The 16,670-nt window shown below is 42.4% G+C and overlaps 1 protein-coding gene across 1 annotated transcript; it reads right to left on the reverse strand.

The window, feature by feature from the left end:
* Window positions 1-1,968: 1,968 nt before the first annotated feature.
* Window positions 1,969-14,469, reverse strand: LOC137259510 (protein mono-ADP-ribosyltransferase PARP4-like). Its single transcript, XM_067797148.1, has 5 exons — window positions 14,305-14,469; window positions 9,183-9,882; window positions 7,908-7,948; window positions 6,068-6,188; window positions 1,969-2,114 (listed from the first exon to the last, which is right to left on the reverse strand). Exons 1-5 carry the CDS (start codon window positions 14,467-14,469, stop codon window positions 1,969-1,971), a joined length of 1,173 nt encoding a protein of 390 aa, XP_067653249.1.
* Window positions 14,470-16,670: the final 2,201 nt, after the last annotated feature.

Here is a 16,670-nt window from a genome sequence, read left to right on the forward strand (position 1 = left end):
CACTAACACCATCATCATCTTCACCACCACCGTCATCATCTTGCCATCACTACCACCATCATCACCTTCACCACCACCGTCATCATCTTGCCACCACCATCACCATCATCACCTTCACCACCACCGTCATCATCTTGCCATCACTACCACCATCATCATCTTCACCACCACCGTCATCATCTTGCCATCACTACCACCATCATCATCTTCACCACCACCGTCATCATCTTGCCATCACTACCACCATCATCACCTTCACCACCACCGTCATCATCTTGCCATCACCATCACCATCATCACCTTCACCACCACCGTCATCATCTTGCCATCACTACCACCATCATCATCTTCACCACCACCGTCATCATCTTGCCACCACTATCACCATCATCATCTTCACCACCACCGTCATCATCTTGCCACCACTATCACCATCATCACCTTCACCACCACCGTCATCATCTTGCCACCACTATCACCATCATCATCTTCATCACCACCGTCATCATCTTGCCACCACTATCACCATCATCACCTTCACCACCACCGTCATCATGTTGCCACCACTACCACCATCATCACCTTCACCACCACCGTCATCATCTTGCCACCACTACCACCATCATCACCTTCACCACCACCGTCATCATCTTGCCACCACTATCACCATCATCACCTTCACCACCACCGTCATCATCTTGCCATCACTACCACCATCATCATCTTCACACCACCACCGTCATCATCTTGCCACCACTATCACCATCATCACCTTCACCACCACCGTCATCATCTTGCCACCACTATCACCATCATCACCTTCACCACCACCGTCATCATCTTGCCACCACTATCACCATCATCACCTTCAGCACCACCGTCATCATCTTGCCATCACTACCACCATCATCACCTTCACCACCACCGTCATCATCTTGCCACCACTATCACCACCATCACCTTCACCACCACCGTCATCATCTTGCCACCACTATCACCATCATCATCTTCACCACCACCGTCATCATCTTGCCACCACTATCACCATCATCACCTTCACCACCACCGTCATCATCTTGCCACCACTATCACCATCATCACCTTCACCACCACCGTCATCATCTTGCCACCACTATCACTATCATCACCTTCAACACTACCGTCATCATCTTGCCACCACTATCACCATCATCACCTTCACCACCATCGTCATCTTCTTGCCACCACTATCACCATCATCACCTTCACCACCACCGTCATCATCTTGCCACCACTATCACCATCACGACCTTCACCACCATCGTCATCATCTTGCCACCACTATCACCATCATCACCTTCACCACCACCGTCATCATCTTGCCATCACTACCACCATCATCACCTTCACCACCACCGTCATCATCTTGCCATCACTACCACCATCATCATCTTCACACCACCACCGTCATCATCTTGCCACCACTATCACCATCATCACCTTCACCACCACCGTCATCATCTTGCCACCACTACCACCATCATCACCTTCACCACCACCGTCATCATCTTGCCACCACTATCACCGTCATCACCTTCAGCACCACCGTCATCATCTTGCCATCACTACCACCATCATCACCTTCACCACCACCGTTATCATCTTGCCACCACTATCACCATCATCATCTTCACCACCACCGTCATCATCTTGCCACCACTATCACCATCATCACCTTCACCACCACCGTCATCATCTTGCCACCACTATCACCATCATCACCTTCACCACCACCGTCATCATCTTGCCACCACTATCACCATCATCACCTTCACCACCACCGTCATCATCTTGCCATCACTATCACCATCATCACCTTCACCACCACCGTCATCATCTTGCCATCACTACCACCATCATCACCTTCACACCACCACCGTCATCATCTTGCCACCACTATCACCATCATCACCTTCACCACCACCGTCATCATCTTGCCACCACTACCACCATCATCACCTTCACCACCACCGTAACTACATCGCCTTCACTGTCATCACTACCACGCCCATCGCCATCATCTCGCTTCACCATCGCCACAATCATCATCACCGTCACCACTTTGTCATCAACATCTGCACCATCACCAACACCATCAGACTAACAACTAGTCCTTAAAATGAGCATGTGTTATAGGAAAAACAGTTCATAGTAAATAGGATATAAAATAAGAAGGAGCCTTGAATCTGTGGAAATCTAGACGTGTATGGACTTTCTTGAGAAGATTTGCTTTCAATGTCTGTATGACATACGACAACACCATCACCAACACCATCATCATATCGCTATCACCAATATCACTGCAACCAGTATCAAAGCCATCACCGGAATCATCACAGCTATCACCCCATCAGCACTTTCATCACTATCAGCATTACCACTATCACCCTCATCTCACTCTTTATCACCATCACCATTACCATTATCACCTCATCACCACTGCCACTATCACCCTCATTACCATCTTCATCACCATTACTATCATCCTATTATCACCTTCATCACTATTACTATCATCCCATCACCACCTTCATCAGCATCATCACTATTACTATCATCCCATCACCACCTTCATCACTATTACTATCATCCCATCACTACCACCATCACTGGTATCTATGCCCCCCCCCCCACCCAATCGACACCCTAGTGTCTCAACAACAAAAAATATCCAGTATGGTTTTACGCCACTTAAGCAATATTCCAGCAACAACAAGCAGGGGACGCAAGAAATGGGCTTTACACATTGAACCCATGCGCAGTATCGACGCCGGACTTCTGGCGTGAGGAGCGAAAGCTTTAACCACTAGGCTACCCCAGCCATCGTCCTGTGAAATATACCAACAAAACAAAACAAAACAAAACAAACAAAAAAAACAAAAAACAAAAAACAAATCAATAACTCTTCACCGTACTGCTTAGTTTTCCACTCAAACACAAGATCCCCCCGTAGCTGCATGTTATCTAAATGTGCGGGCCACACCCTCTACCCTCTGCATCGCAGTTCACACACTCACCGGTAAAACCTCTCCCCTGCCAACAAACAAAATTAGCCTCACCACACATTATTTGAGTACAAAACTAAAATGCCATCTACAAAAATATATCGTGGATTATCATATCTGTTGGTGTCAGTCCCGACTGTCGTACAACCTGATGCACTTTAAAACTCACAGTACATCTGTCTGTGGCTTTTGTTACAAAACAATACAATGAACAGAATGTGCAGTTTTATTTAGGAAACAATCCCAGATAAATTGATATTCTGTGCTACCAACCATATTAGAACTGTAATGGAAGAGCGACAACACGGTACAACAGTGCAGCGGCCATCATTCGTTGCGTAGCAATCGATTTTATTCCTCTTTTTCATCCCGAAATCTCAAATTTCACATCTGCAAAATCGCATTCTAAACACTCGCTGTGCTGTCAGCTCGCTTGGGTATCCATTGCAGGGTAAGCAGCGGGTGACCTTGAGACAAGTGGCGGTCCTTCACCTTGCAATCACGTGGTACTACAATGGTCTCGACAGCGAAACGAGAAGCGCGAGGAGTGCTGTATTGACTGTGAGAGTGATTGTGTTTGGTGGTGGAGGATTTTGTTCATATTGAATGCCTGGATATCCAATATTTACACGGCTTGGAAGTAAAAGGGGTAGTTTATGTATCCAATATACTCAGACCACTGAATAGGATTGAATAGATACACTACGTTTATCACGAAAAAGAAATACGCTTGTGCCGAATTAACGGATATATCGAACTGGTTGTACAGGATGTGTTTAGTGCAAATCCCTGAGACCAAATAATGGATTATATGGTCTCTGAAAATGCTTATAATAAAATACGGTTGTCACGAAATAAAATATGTGTAATAACCTTAGGTTAGTCCCCACATGCAGGCGCGTAGCAAGCCATTTTTTCATGTAAACCAGGCAGGTTGCGAGGCTTAAAATTCAGATAGTTTTGTGTAACTTCCATGGTGATCTGTAACAAAGATTATGAGTAAGCCCATTTTTCATAATGGTAGGTACGCCCTTCACACACACACACACACACACACACACACACACACACACACAAGAACGCAAACACAAGAACGCAAACACACGCGTACACAATTGATATGACGCGCTTTCAGTTGCTCGAAATAAATACTAGGTTCCTGCGTATTCTCCTAGAAATAGGGAAGTTGTTTGTCAAGATTGTATTTCTCAGCTTCGTAAATACCACTCAGAATGCGGCGTAAAAATAACTCACTCACTCCAGAGTGCGGCGTTTCGATGCATATTCTTGTATCGCGGTTTTCAACATGAGAGAAATCAGCAATGCCAAGTTTGTAGATTTTACCCATCTCTGTGATACTGATAAAGTAGGTGTTACATGCTCCTATAGTCGGTCGTCTTACACACTGCTGCCCAAGCTTGCCTTGTTATTTTATACAAGCGTTCTACTATCTTATATAAATGATGACTTTTTACATAATGTATACATGTTTTAATGCTTTAATCTATTAGCCATTAATTTTAAAATTTATTTGAAACAGTTTTTTTTTACCTAAGTTGTTTTGGTTTTTTTATGTGCAATGTTATCTTCATAACCCCATGGGATGGCTCGATATATTTTACTTGCATATTTTATTAACGTATCTGATCAATGTTGACACGTATCTAGATGAGACTTAAATAAAAAAAAATCTATCCCGTTTGTCTGTCAAGCGCGAATGTAACATAGAGTAGAGGCAAAGCACAGATACTGAATGTAAGCAGATATGCAGATAAGCAGATAAGACGTATGCAGTAAGCAATAAGCAATAAGCAATAAGCTGATAAGCAGATAGGCAGTAAGCAGATAAAACAGTTGACGAGAAAAAGGGAAAACGTTCAATTTTAAGAAAAATGTTTGTTTTGCTTGAAAACTAATGCTGTTATGTGCTTTAATTTAGAAAGACAAGGGCCATGGGGCAGTTAGCTCGTTGGATAAAAAGGTGCCATAGATTCATGGATAATGGTCCATTATTAATTCTAAACAAAAATGGCTTGATTTAATTGTCAAAGTTGTTTTATCCAATCCCTGTATGTGAATGATCTGTCTTCATTCTCCGGCCTCAAAAAGTGTTTAAAAATGTGAAAACCCTTTTTCGACTGGACTTCGTCAGGCCCTTGTGCCCATTTTCATCTAACTCACTGGTATAGTTTTTAGATTGGCAGCTATGGCGATATAGAAATCAACGGGGTGGTTTATAAAGGGGAAGATGTATTGTACCGTTCATCGGTAGTGAGGATAGAATGAAGTGTCCTTGGACCCTGGTGTGATTGGTGCGACTTGGATTTGGGTTGATCAGTGTGTCATACAGGCTCTGAAACAAATATACCCAAGAAAGCCCATGCAAGTCTAGAATATATGGCAAGTCTAGATTTCCACAGTCTGATGAAGAAAATATCAGGGCTCTTTTAATTTGTTATTTTCTATGATCTATTTTGGCTGTTAATTGTGTCTATTTCAGAGACAGGGTGTTAGTCTAGCGTTTGATTAGACCAACATCTAATCACTGAATTCAAAATTAACATATTTTGCAGGAAACAGTTGGTTCTAAATTTGTTTATAATATACTGTCAGACTGAAACTGGTAATCAACACTTTCTACGCATTCAGGACTTGAATGGACTGTATTAATCTGTAGTACAGACCCTGAAGCAAATATATTCAAGAAAGCCCAAGCAAGTCTCGATTTCCTTCGAGAAAGAAAGTCTCAGTGCTCGATTTCATTATATTATTGTATGTTTACTATGAACCTTTTTCAGTAAAGTATGCTCATTTCAGAGACTAGGTCTTAGTCTAGGACTGTATCGGGTATGCTTGTTTCTTGGCCGGTATGGCGGAGTCTTTGGTGTGAATATGAGTCGTGCTATTAGCTATATCACTGTGGTGGACATCAGACATGGTCTTCGCACACTGTCCCAGTGTGGAGAATGGAACCCGGATCTTCGGCATGACGAGCGAACGGTTATTCCACTAGGCTACCCTACATCCCCTGTGTGTGGCTTCGGCGAGTTTTCGTTTGGTGAAGTCCACCTGGTTTTTGGCCACAAGGGTGATGTCAGTCCATTCTATACTCTTCAAAAAGTAGGGGAACCGGAACTGTGAAGTCTGATAGAAAGAAAACCCCTTGAGGAACGTTACAATGATGTTCTTCTTGTGTATGTAGCATCATTTCACGTTATCACCACACACAAACACAGTGCATGGGAAGCACGTGCATGGGGTGTCATTAATCTTGACGTTTTTAAGGCAGGTCGATAAATCACTGTAGACCATTTTTTCTGATAATTTTCTTGCATCAGTGCATGATCAGGGTTTTCAAGGTCAAATCACACACTGCCTACTGAAAACTGTAAATTTTCATGTCATACTCCAGTCACCTGACAAGGGAACTGAACGAACAGCTTTGCTTTGAATGAAATCCGTGTATTATTGTATCAACATTGATTCAGTCCCATATATCTCCCAGTTTCGACAATCGTACATTGAAAGTACAGTTCCCCTACTTTTTTAAAGAGTTAATGGGTGGTTTGGGTTTGATTTGATGATATCAGGGACAGGTGATTACTATAGGAATTGGTAACGGAAGACTTTCATTCTTTCGGAAAGAGATCCTTTCGTTCCAGTTCTTTCTTCCGCATATTAACATAGGTAATGCAACGCGAGCCCCTATATATTGTATTTAAATTTGGGGGCTTTTGGTTATTTTTGTGAGTTCTCTATTAACTGTGTTAGGTTCTGCTAATAATTTTAGTATACATCAAATTATAAATATTATACGGGATGGGGAAAGGGGATTCTTTCTTAGCGTCACATGGAACACCCATCATTATGCAACTCAGCAATATGGCGTCGTCGTAGGGTACAATGTGTGGAGCCCATTTTTGGTGTTTCCGGCCATGACATGGCTGGAATGTTGCTAAATGTGGCGTAAAACTTAACTCACTCACTCGTTGCGTCGCATTTCAACCAAATCACAATTCAGTCCTTGTTTCTGTATATACTTGTTTTGAACACAATCCTCTGCATCATGGAGGATGATTCGTCTTTTATAATGTATCTTCTTGGGTTTGCAAGAACATTATACATTTTTCTGTAACAACGTTTGTCACAAAATGCGGGCAATAATTACAAACTGGCGTTGTAAAATTAGCCCAAACCCTGACAAGGAAGGGGCGAAGCCGTTGGATAAGACGGGCTGGCTTTGCCTGTATACAGATCTTGATTTACTACAGCTCTCCAACAGACATTATAGAAGACAGCAACAGGAGACTTGTCTGTATCCCAGCTATAGCTGACGGACAGAGTAAGGCCTGACCACGGCGTTGTAAATCGCCTACAGCTGGTATTAGGTTCGGTCCGTTAACATGGTCCCTTCACCGCATGTGCACTAAAAATACTGAGTATAGTGTTATCGTGAACACTCGCTCATGAAACACAGGCGGTACATCGGGTTTGGGGTAGATCAGCTGTTGTATGTTACAAGGAACACACTCGTTCTTGGAACACGAGCTGTTCACGAGTACACAATTTTTGGTGGAGATCCCCACCACCCCCACCCCGACCACCCCCTCCCAATTCTCACTCTTTCCTAACTCTCTCTTTCACTTTGACTGAGATCAGCTGTTGTATAAGGATACATTAAGGAACACGCTCAGTCTTGAAACACGAGCTGGTCGATCTCGATCTCTCTCTCTCTCTCTCTCTCTCTCTCTTACACACACACTTTGGCCCCCTCCCTGTCTCAGTCTGTCGCTCCCACTTTCTCTCTCCTCCACCCTCTCGTTCTCCTCATTTTCTCTCTTCCCCTTTTCTCCTCTCTCTCACATTGACTGCCCCCATCCCCCTCTCTCTCTGTCTCTCTCTTTCTGTAACAAACAATCCAGTGAATGACATCATGAGCATTGGTAGAAGGTACAAACGGTCAGCGAGTCTGACCACCTGATTCACGCCGTCGCCTGTCACGACCTTGGACTGCAGCATGGAGAATGATATCCCTATGTAATCAATAACCAATCAATATCTCGATGAGCTTTTATGTATTACAGGTCACATTCTTCAAATATGGGACAAGAAATTAATCGCAAATACACACACACACACACATATATATATATATATACATACATACATACATACATATATATATTCTTCAAAAGCAATATATATGGTGTACACTTCCTCACAGAACCAAGGATTAGAGGAATGTTCCTCAAAATTAAATATCATTTAATGTTTATCTTGACAGTAATTGAAAATACATCAGGAAAAAAAGGTTTATGAAAAATTAAAATATGTTAACCAAACTGTACTTTAAGTTGGCTGTGTGTGAGCCCAGTCGAGGATTTCAACTTCCGCATATTTGGTTTCCGAAGGAATTGTCAGTTTCCGCAAGCGAATGTCAAGCAGACTCGCCTCCCGCATGTAATGCAGCACGCCAAGGCTATACACTAGGCTCCCGTCTATACAGTGTGGCGTTATCGACTGTAGGGGCGTAAACCCTTCCCTCAAATAATCAAAGAACCAGAGTAAAAGCCGGTCATTGACTCCATTCATTCAAGGCATTAGACTTGCTTCACGGCTCAAGGTTGTTCATTAAAGTAAAATTGTAAACAGCCTATTTCAGTTTCCGTGCCTATCACCACTGCTTATCACAGGGACACATTTTTGTATGCATGGTGTCTGTGTCGGATTACCTCGGGTGCGTCGGGTCGGGTTTTGTAAACTTTTAACGCTTGATAAAATCTAAGTCTTACAGTGACGAGTCACTGACGCAAAAAGCACCTCGGATCACCCCCAACCCCCTGTACTTGCACCGACTGAAAACGTCGATTTTAAATACAGCGGTCTTTTAACTGAACGTTTTTTGTTTCATTAAACAGGTTTGGTTGCTAACTGGTAACACTTGAGTTCGACATAAAGCTGCGTTTAAGGGTGAATAAAAAATACTTCTATTAATGAACGAATGGGGGTTTTGTAAAAAAAAATCCTAAAAAAAACTAGATTCAGTTCTAAGAGGACGACGGGAAGTGTATGTGATGCTAGGTCTCAGAATGGGTGTGAGCGTAATGCTAGATCTCAGAAGGGATGTAGGTGGGATGCCAGATCTCAGAAGGGATGTAGGTGGGATGCCAGATCTCAGAAGGGATGTAGGTGGGATGCCAGATCTCAGAAGGGATGTGGGTGGGATGCCAGATCTCAGAAGGGATGTAGGTGGGATGCCAGATCTCAGAAGGGATGTAGGTGGGATGCCAGATCTCAGAAGGGATGTGGGTGGGATGCCAGATTTCAGAAGGGATGTGGGTGGGATGCCAGATCTCAGAAGGGATGTAGGTGGGATGCCAGATCTCAGAAGGGATGTAGGTAGGATGCCAGATCTCAGAAGGGATGTAGGTGGGATGCCAGATCTCAGAAGGGATGTGGGTGGGATGCCAGATCTCAGAAGGGATGTAGGTGGGATGCCAGATCTCAGAAGGGATGTAGGTGGGATGCCAGATCTCAGAAGGGATGTGGGTGGGATGCCAGATCTCAGAAGGGATGTAGGTGGGATGCCAGATCTCAGAAGGGATGTGGGTGGGATGCCAGATCTCAGAAGGGATGTAGGTGGGATGAAGGATCTCAGAAGGGATGTGGGTGGGATGCCAGATCTCAGAAGGGATGTAGGTGGGATGCCAGATCTCAGAAGGGATGTAGGTGGGATGCCAGATCTCAGAAGGGATGTGGGTGGGATGCCAGATCTCAGAAGGGATGTAGGTGGGATGTAGGTGGGATGCCAGATCTCAGAAGGGATGTGGATGGGATGCTAGATGTCAGAAAGGATGTGATGCCAGAGTGGTGAAGTTCGTTTGTGTGATTGTTGTTTGACGCCAAACACAGCACTAGTCCATCTATATATAGCGCCTTTGAGCTGCCAGCACGAGCAGGAGTGAAATGGGCCGATTGTTTATAAACTTTACGCTGAAAAAAGGCGGTTATGTTCTAGTCTCTGATGCTTGGGAACCCAACCGAGGAGACAGTTGTAGTGAAAAGCATGTCACGTGTTGGGAGATAAGACCCTTTAAGTTTATCATATCGTGAGATAATGCCAACTGGCTTCCAGACAGTATAACTCATTGCCCTAAAAGAAAGAAGCTATTTTATAAAGACTGTATAAAATTACGGCGGTTTTTCAAATAGCTAACGTGACACCTTCAAGTAGAACCGAATGACATACAGTTTAATGACACGAATATGTAACTGAAAGAGTTGAGGTTTATAAAAAAATAATAATAAAAAGAAATATAAAAAAAAATAATTCATTAAATAAATAAATAAATTAATTAATTAATTAATTAATTAATAAATAAATAAATAAATAAATAAATAAATAAATAAATAAATAAATAAATAAATAAATAAATAAATAAATAAATAAATAAATAAATAAATGAACACGCATTTTTTTATTCAGGCTGAAATTAAATAAACAAGATATTTTTGGTGTGTAGTTTAGGGTATTTAGTTGTCTTTTCGACAATTTTGCAGTGTTTGGGCGACATTTGTGCCATCGTAATGTTTTCTTTCTATTTGTATTGTTTTGTTCAAATCCAATTTCCTAGTATATAGTTGAGTTTGTCCGACCGTTTAGGTTTAAATTATGTCTGTTATACCTTTTATTTCTGTCCTCTAAAATATAGCTGTGCGTCTGTGGTTCAGGTTACGTCCGAGTCATTCCGTGCGGGACTGTTGCGTCCCTGCAAAGGGAGACAACCATCGCTGGTTGCTGAGCTACAATCTACGAACTGAGTACGGTTTCTAACCAGCTTTTGATAGCATTGTTGCAATATCACGACTCATATTACGAAGCATTGCACCATGTATCGTAGACTATCGTGTAGTCTCTTAAAATAACATATTTTACAGAAAAGAATTCTGCTGCTGTTTTTTTTATAATTATAATCATAAAATATATGATGAAAAGGTGACCAGAGAGTTTCTTCATTTTCTGAAACTGGTCATCTAGAATTGCATGGGTTTTCTTTGATATGTTTGTTTCAGGATCTGTATTGTACGCTACATTTGAGGAATCGAACCAGTGTCTTCAGAGTGAAGAGCTAACGCTTTACCCACTAGGCTAACCTGTAGCTTCACTGCAGTGGACTCATCATTGTACCACTAAATCTTCTAGTCGAGGCTGGAATAATATCTGGCCGCACAATTCGTCGGGGGACTAGACCGGAAGCGGGTAGTTGGATTGTCGTTTACAACATTTCAAATGGAGAGTTATCGCCCTTCGGAACAAGACGATCACGCCCATACTCCGACGCAGCGATGACTTGGCATAACATCACTGCCACAAGCTAATTTGCATATCACGTGATCTTGTTTGTAAACAAACGCGCATATTCATAAATAAGCACAGACTGGCATAAAGCAAGCGATTCGGAGCGGTTTTCACGCTGTTTAACTGTTGCGTAATTCTGCTACAACTGCGACAGTAAGGTTTGTAACAATAGATACTTATATTTCAAATTGGCTGAATCGTTTGCTCTCCATAAGGCTTCGGTGACAGCACGTGGAGCCGTACAACACTTGTAAACAAAGGAATGGTGTTACTGAAATTAAACCAGTTTAACAACGATGTTTAATTGCATGTATTGAATCATCAAAAATAAAAGAGTTAAGAAATGTGTACATTATATTGAATGGACTGTGTAACATGACACGAATCCTCAAGTCTGTTTGGCCTGTGGCAGAGGTACTGTGCTGCCTGACGGCATGGAACTCTGGGTAGGAGAGTTGACCAGACCGGAAGCGGGTAGTTAGACTATTAATACATAGGGTGCGTTGCAAGCCGAAAATCGCTTAGAGTAAGCAAAGAGTAAGCAAATAAGCTTATTCCGGGCTTGCAACGGTTCGAAGCGTTTATTGTTCTTTGAAAAATGGCGGCTGCATGAAACTTAGCGCTCCGGCCTCTGTCAGGTCAATCGCTGTACATCGCTTGTAAGCGACTGGTTGTTTGCAACGCACCATCATTTCAAAAGGAGAGCTGACGCCCATTTGAATCTAGCTTGGAAAACTACGGCCTTCACCTAACACAGTTGAACTAACTGATATATAGTTTTTCCATTCTTTCTCCAGTCAGACTCCGCGTCGTGGAAGACTAACGCTTTGTCTCTGACGATATATAATTCTGACTGTAATAAGTGATTCCATTTAAATTGATCACAGGTGAGAAGGGAGATTCAGAACCTGAGGAAATCTAGACTTGTTTCATTTAAAGCTTTAACAATCCAGAGAGGACTAGGCAGCAGGGAGAATAAGGTACTGTGCGGCAAACTACACTGGAGGATGCTTCTTGAAGCACGGATTTTAAATTTTCTGACCGATGCTGGGTTACAGTGTACTTTTAAGCCACACAATTAGTCGTGAGCTAGACTTGAAGCGAGAAGTTTGTCCTGACATCATTTCAGTGAGTGAGTGAGTGAGTGAGTTAAGTTTTACGCCGCACTCAGCAATATTCCAGCTATATGGCGGCGGTCTGTAAATAATCGAGTCTGGACCAGACAATCCAGTGATCAACAACATGAGCATCGATCTGCGCAATTGGGAACCGATGACATGTGTCAACCAAGTCAGCGAGCCTGACCACCCGATCCCGTTAGTCGCCTCTTACGACAAGCTGAGTCGCCTTTTATGGCAAGCATGGGTTGCTGAAGGCCTATTCTACCCCGGGACCTTCACGGGTCGACACCATTTCAAAAAAATAGTTATCGCGCTTCAGAACAAAAAGAAATATCCGTGTATGATCTCTTCCACGTCAGTCTGTCTGCCTATCAGCTAACTTTATTTTTTTAATTCAGTAATTTTTAATTCATTCTTCAATCAGACGTGGATGACCGTGCTGAAGTCAATTGGTTACGGCGCATGTTAAACTAAACCCAAAAATTCGAATCCCAGCTTCATGGATGTTTTTTGTCCTGTGACAGTATTTTCTTTTTAAAAGAGCTGAACAAACAACAAACAAACAAACAACTTCTTTATTCTCCTTCAACCACTCAGCGGTGGTACAAGAGTACAGAAAATCGGACTGCATAGACAAATTGCAAGATGGGGCATAGTTAATGTTTAAAGTGTGACAGTATATAATTAATAAATATCGACAGCTTTTTCAATTCTGCAGTTTTTTTGTACACATTAATTGGCGGAAGGTAGCCAAGTTTTTCCATTTGAGGTATCGTGGAGGGATATATTTTAGTCTAATGTCATTAAAGTAAATACATCGCAGTAAGTAATGAAGTTCATCGCCTATTGCTGGGGAGTCGCATAGCTTACATGTTCTATGTTCTCTAGTTATACCCTCCCAGCGGCCGGTCTCAGTGGGTAGATGGTGGTTAGTTGTCCTGAATTTCAAAATTGGCATAAAAACATTGATTGGAAGAAAAAGGTAACGTTCAAATATTAGGGAGTCTTTTATAGATCTATAATAAAGAGTCTTGGAGCTTTTATTCATCAAAGACATCCAACGCTGAGTAAACTGATCTTTTAAAACTAGGTCTACCTTTAAGGCCAGCCATTCGGTGTTAATACATTCTGGGTTTCTGAAAATGTTACTAACACCTAGCTGATTCAATGTACATTCAACAAAATTTAGCCACCTATCTTGATAGCCATGGTGCTTTTTTGTAGAGTAACAAAGTTGTGTAAACTGTGGGATAATTTAACGCTTAATATTTTAGGTACTGCAAGGGTGTGCAAATATTTAATCAATCGTTTTACCATCTTAATTCTCAGAGGGTACCTTCCCGTTTCTCCATAAACCATGTAAGTTGGGGTAGACACTTTAAGGTTACAGATGATTTTCAGAAACTTCAGATGAACTTTTTCAATAATGTCCAATGATTCATATCCCCAGATTACGCACCCATAACAGAGAATGGGGACAACCATTACATCAAAAGCCCGGATTAAACAGTCTATCGGAAGATTAATATTTCTGGCCTGTTTCAAGAGACAAAACACAGCCTTAGTTCCTGAGTCCACTAATGTTTTGATGGCGTGTATCAACCTACCGGATCTATGTAATTTTAAACCCAAATAAGTATAAAAGTTAACTATTGCGGGATTATGGTTAGAGGGGCGTGTGTCATATTCTGTCATGTATACACAGTGTGCCTGTCTCATACTCTTCAGGTAACCCTCGGCAGTTTATCCGTCTCCCGCTGGGCACGTGGTCAGTCGGTACGAGATCACATGACCAGCGGCCATCTTGAAGGCGGTGGCGCATGAAATCCAGACTGAGACTGAGTGCCTGTCTTTCACTGTACAGATGAGCTTCTACCTGTGCGTTGGGGATTGTGTTTAATCTGTTCCCGAGTAGAACCTTGACGGAGACAAACGAGACACACATTATCCTCAAACAAGACAACTTCTGTCAGTATGGCGTCAGATGAATCAGCGCTGGCTCAGTAGTACAAAATTAATGTGTATGAGTGCTGTTATCTACCACGATAATTCAGGTGGACTGGTAATGTGCGTGCGTACGTGCGTACGTGCGTACGTGCACACGTGCATACGTGCGCACGTGCGTATGTGCGTGTGATTAGTGTCTTGTGGTAGCATATACTTTACATCTAAAACCTTCGTTGGTCTATCAAAAGCTTGGGTTCGATTTCCCTCCCGGGTACAATGTGTGAAACCTACTTATGGTGTCCCCCGTTGCGATGGTACTGGAATGAAACTAAAACGGCTTAAAACAATACTCACACTTTCATTCTCTCTCAGACCGAATCCAGGGCATAGCACTATGAACATGTATATATCACCTTAGCGTCATGCTTCAGACCGTCAACTACTGTAAATCATGAAATTTACAGTATATAGAGGCTTAGTATCAGACCGTCAACTATATATAGGCTTAACGTCAGACCGTCAACTATATAGAGAATTAGCTTCAGACCGTCAACTATATATAGACTTAGCTTCAGACCGTCAACTATATAGAGAATTAGCTTCAGACCGTCAACTGTATATAGACTTAGCTTCAGACCGTCAACTATATAGAGGCTTAGTATCAGACCGTCAACTATATATAGACTTAGCTTCAGACCGCCAACTATATAGAGACTTAGCTTCAGACCGTCAGCTATATATAGACTTAGCTTCAGACGGTCAACTATATAGAGAATTAGCTTCAGACCGTCAACTATATAGAGAATTAGCTTCAGACCGTCAACTATATAGAGACTTAGCTTCAGACCGTCAACTATATATAGAGAATAAGCTACTGACCGTCAGCTATATAGAGAATTAGCTTCAGACCGTCAACTATATGTAGGCTTAGCTTCAGACCGTCAACTATATATAGGCTTAGCTTCAGATCGTCAGCTATGTAGAGGATTAACTTCAGACCGTCAGCCATATAGAGGATTAGCTTCACACCGTCAACTATATAGAGAATTAGCTTCAGACCGTCAACTATATATAGGCTTAGCTTCAGACCGTCAACTATATAGAGAATAAGCTTCAGATCGTCAAGTATATAGAGGATTAGCTTCAGACCGTGAACTATATAGAGGCTTAGCTTCAGACTGTCAACTGTATATAGACGATTAGCTTCAGACCGTCAACTATATAGAGGATTAGTTTCAGACTGTGAATTTACTGTAACGTTAACACTGGGGATATCACATGAGCGGGGATACAGACTAGTTTAAAGCTTATTTCCTGAATATATATTGTTTTGATAGTAAACCCTTTTCAACTGAAAAAGAGCCCCTGTCATTTGGGATATTCAGGCTGGACCTTCGGGAGCAAAATAACGCGGTTCAAGGACTGACAGACAGACTAGCGGAGATATTATTGCAATAAAACCATACTCACAAACGTACATTCAATCCCTGAAACGCTAAGTCGAGCACCGTTGTTTCGATATTCGAGTTGTCCGAACTTCGAGACATCCTACCGGGGCATATCATCACATCACAAAGAAAACTAAAGGTATATTTCACGTATATTTATGCGTATACGCATTTTACTCACTATATTTGAGATTACTTGTCGTTGAATGGACTGTACAAATGGGTGGTGAAATTGCTCTTAACGCTTGATACAAAGGTGTCACTATGACCAGGAGAGTTAAAGTTTGACCCTAGGCAGCTTGCAACAGAAAGATCCGACTATCATGCACCACTGTGGCTTACATCGGCAACAACGCCAAATATAGCTATTTCTGTTTCATTCACATCTTGACACAGATCTCATTCCGGACTTCAAGGGAATGCCCCGCGGAAGCGCTATTGCGGGGCATTATGGGATTGATTGCTTCCAGCTCTTGACCACGACGTATCAGGGATCAAGCAATCACTCCGGCCTGTGTGAGGACAATCGTCTTACAGCTGCCTCGCCTGGAATTGGATATTTGTAGGAGTCCCACCGATAACTATATCAACAGTTCAACACCCCGACAGTACGACGCTGAAGATACATGAACAGATTTGTCTTTGTGTCAAGTGAGTCTCTCAAGTGACGGGTACAAAGGGAATGCGTTTCCGACACTGTACACGTCTGGAGGATCGAACTCGGATCTTTGAACCACGCTCTACACTACTC

Source organism: Haliotis asinina, chromosome 13, assembly GCF_037392515.1.
Source record: "Haliotis asinina isolate JCU_RB_2024 chromosome 13, JCU_Hal_asi_v2, whole genome shotgun sequence".
In the NCBI taxonomy this organism is placed as follows: Eukaryota; Metazoa; Mollusca; class Gastropoda; order Lepetellida; family Haliotidae; genus Haliotis; species Haliotis asinina.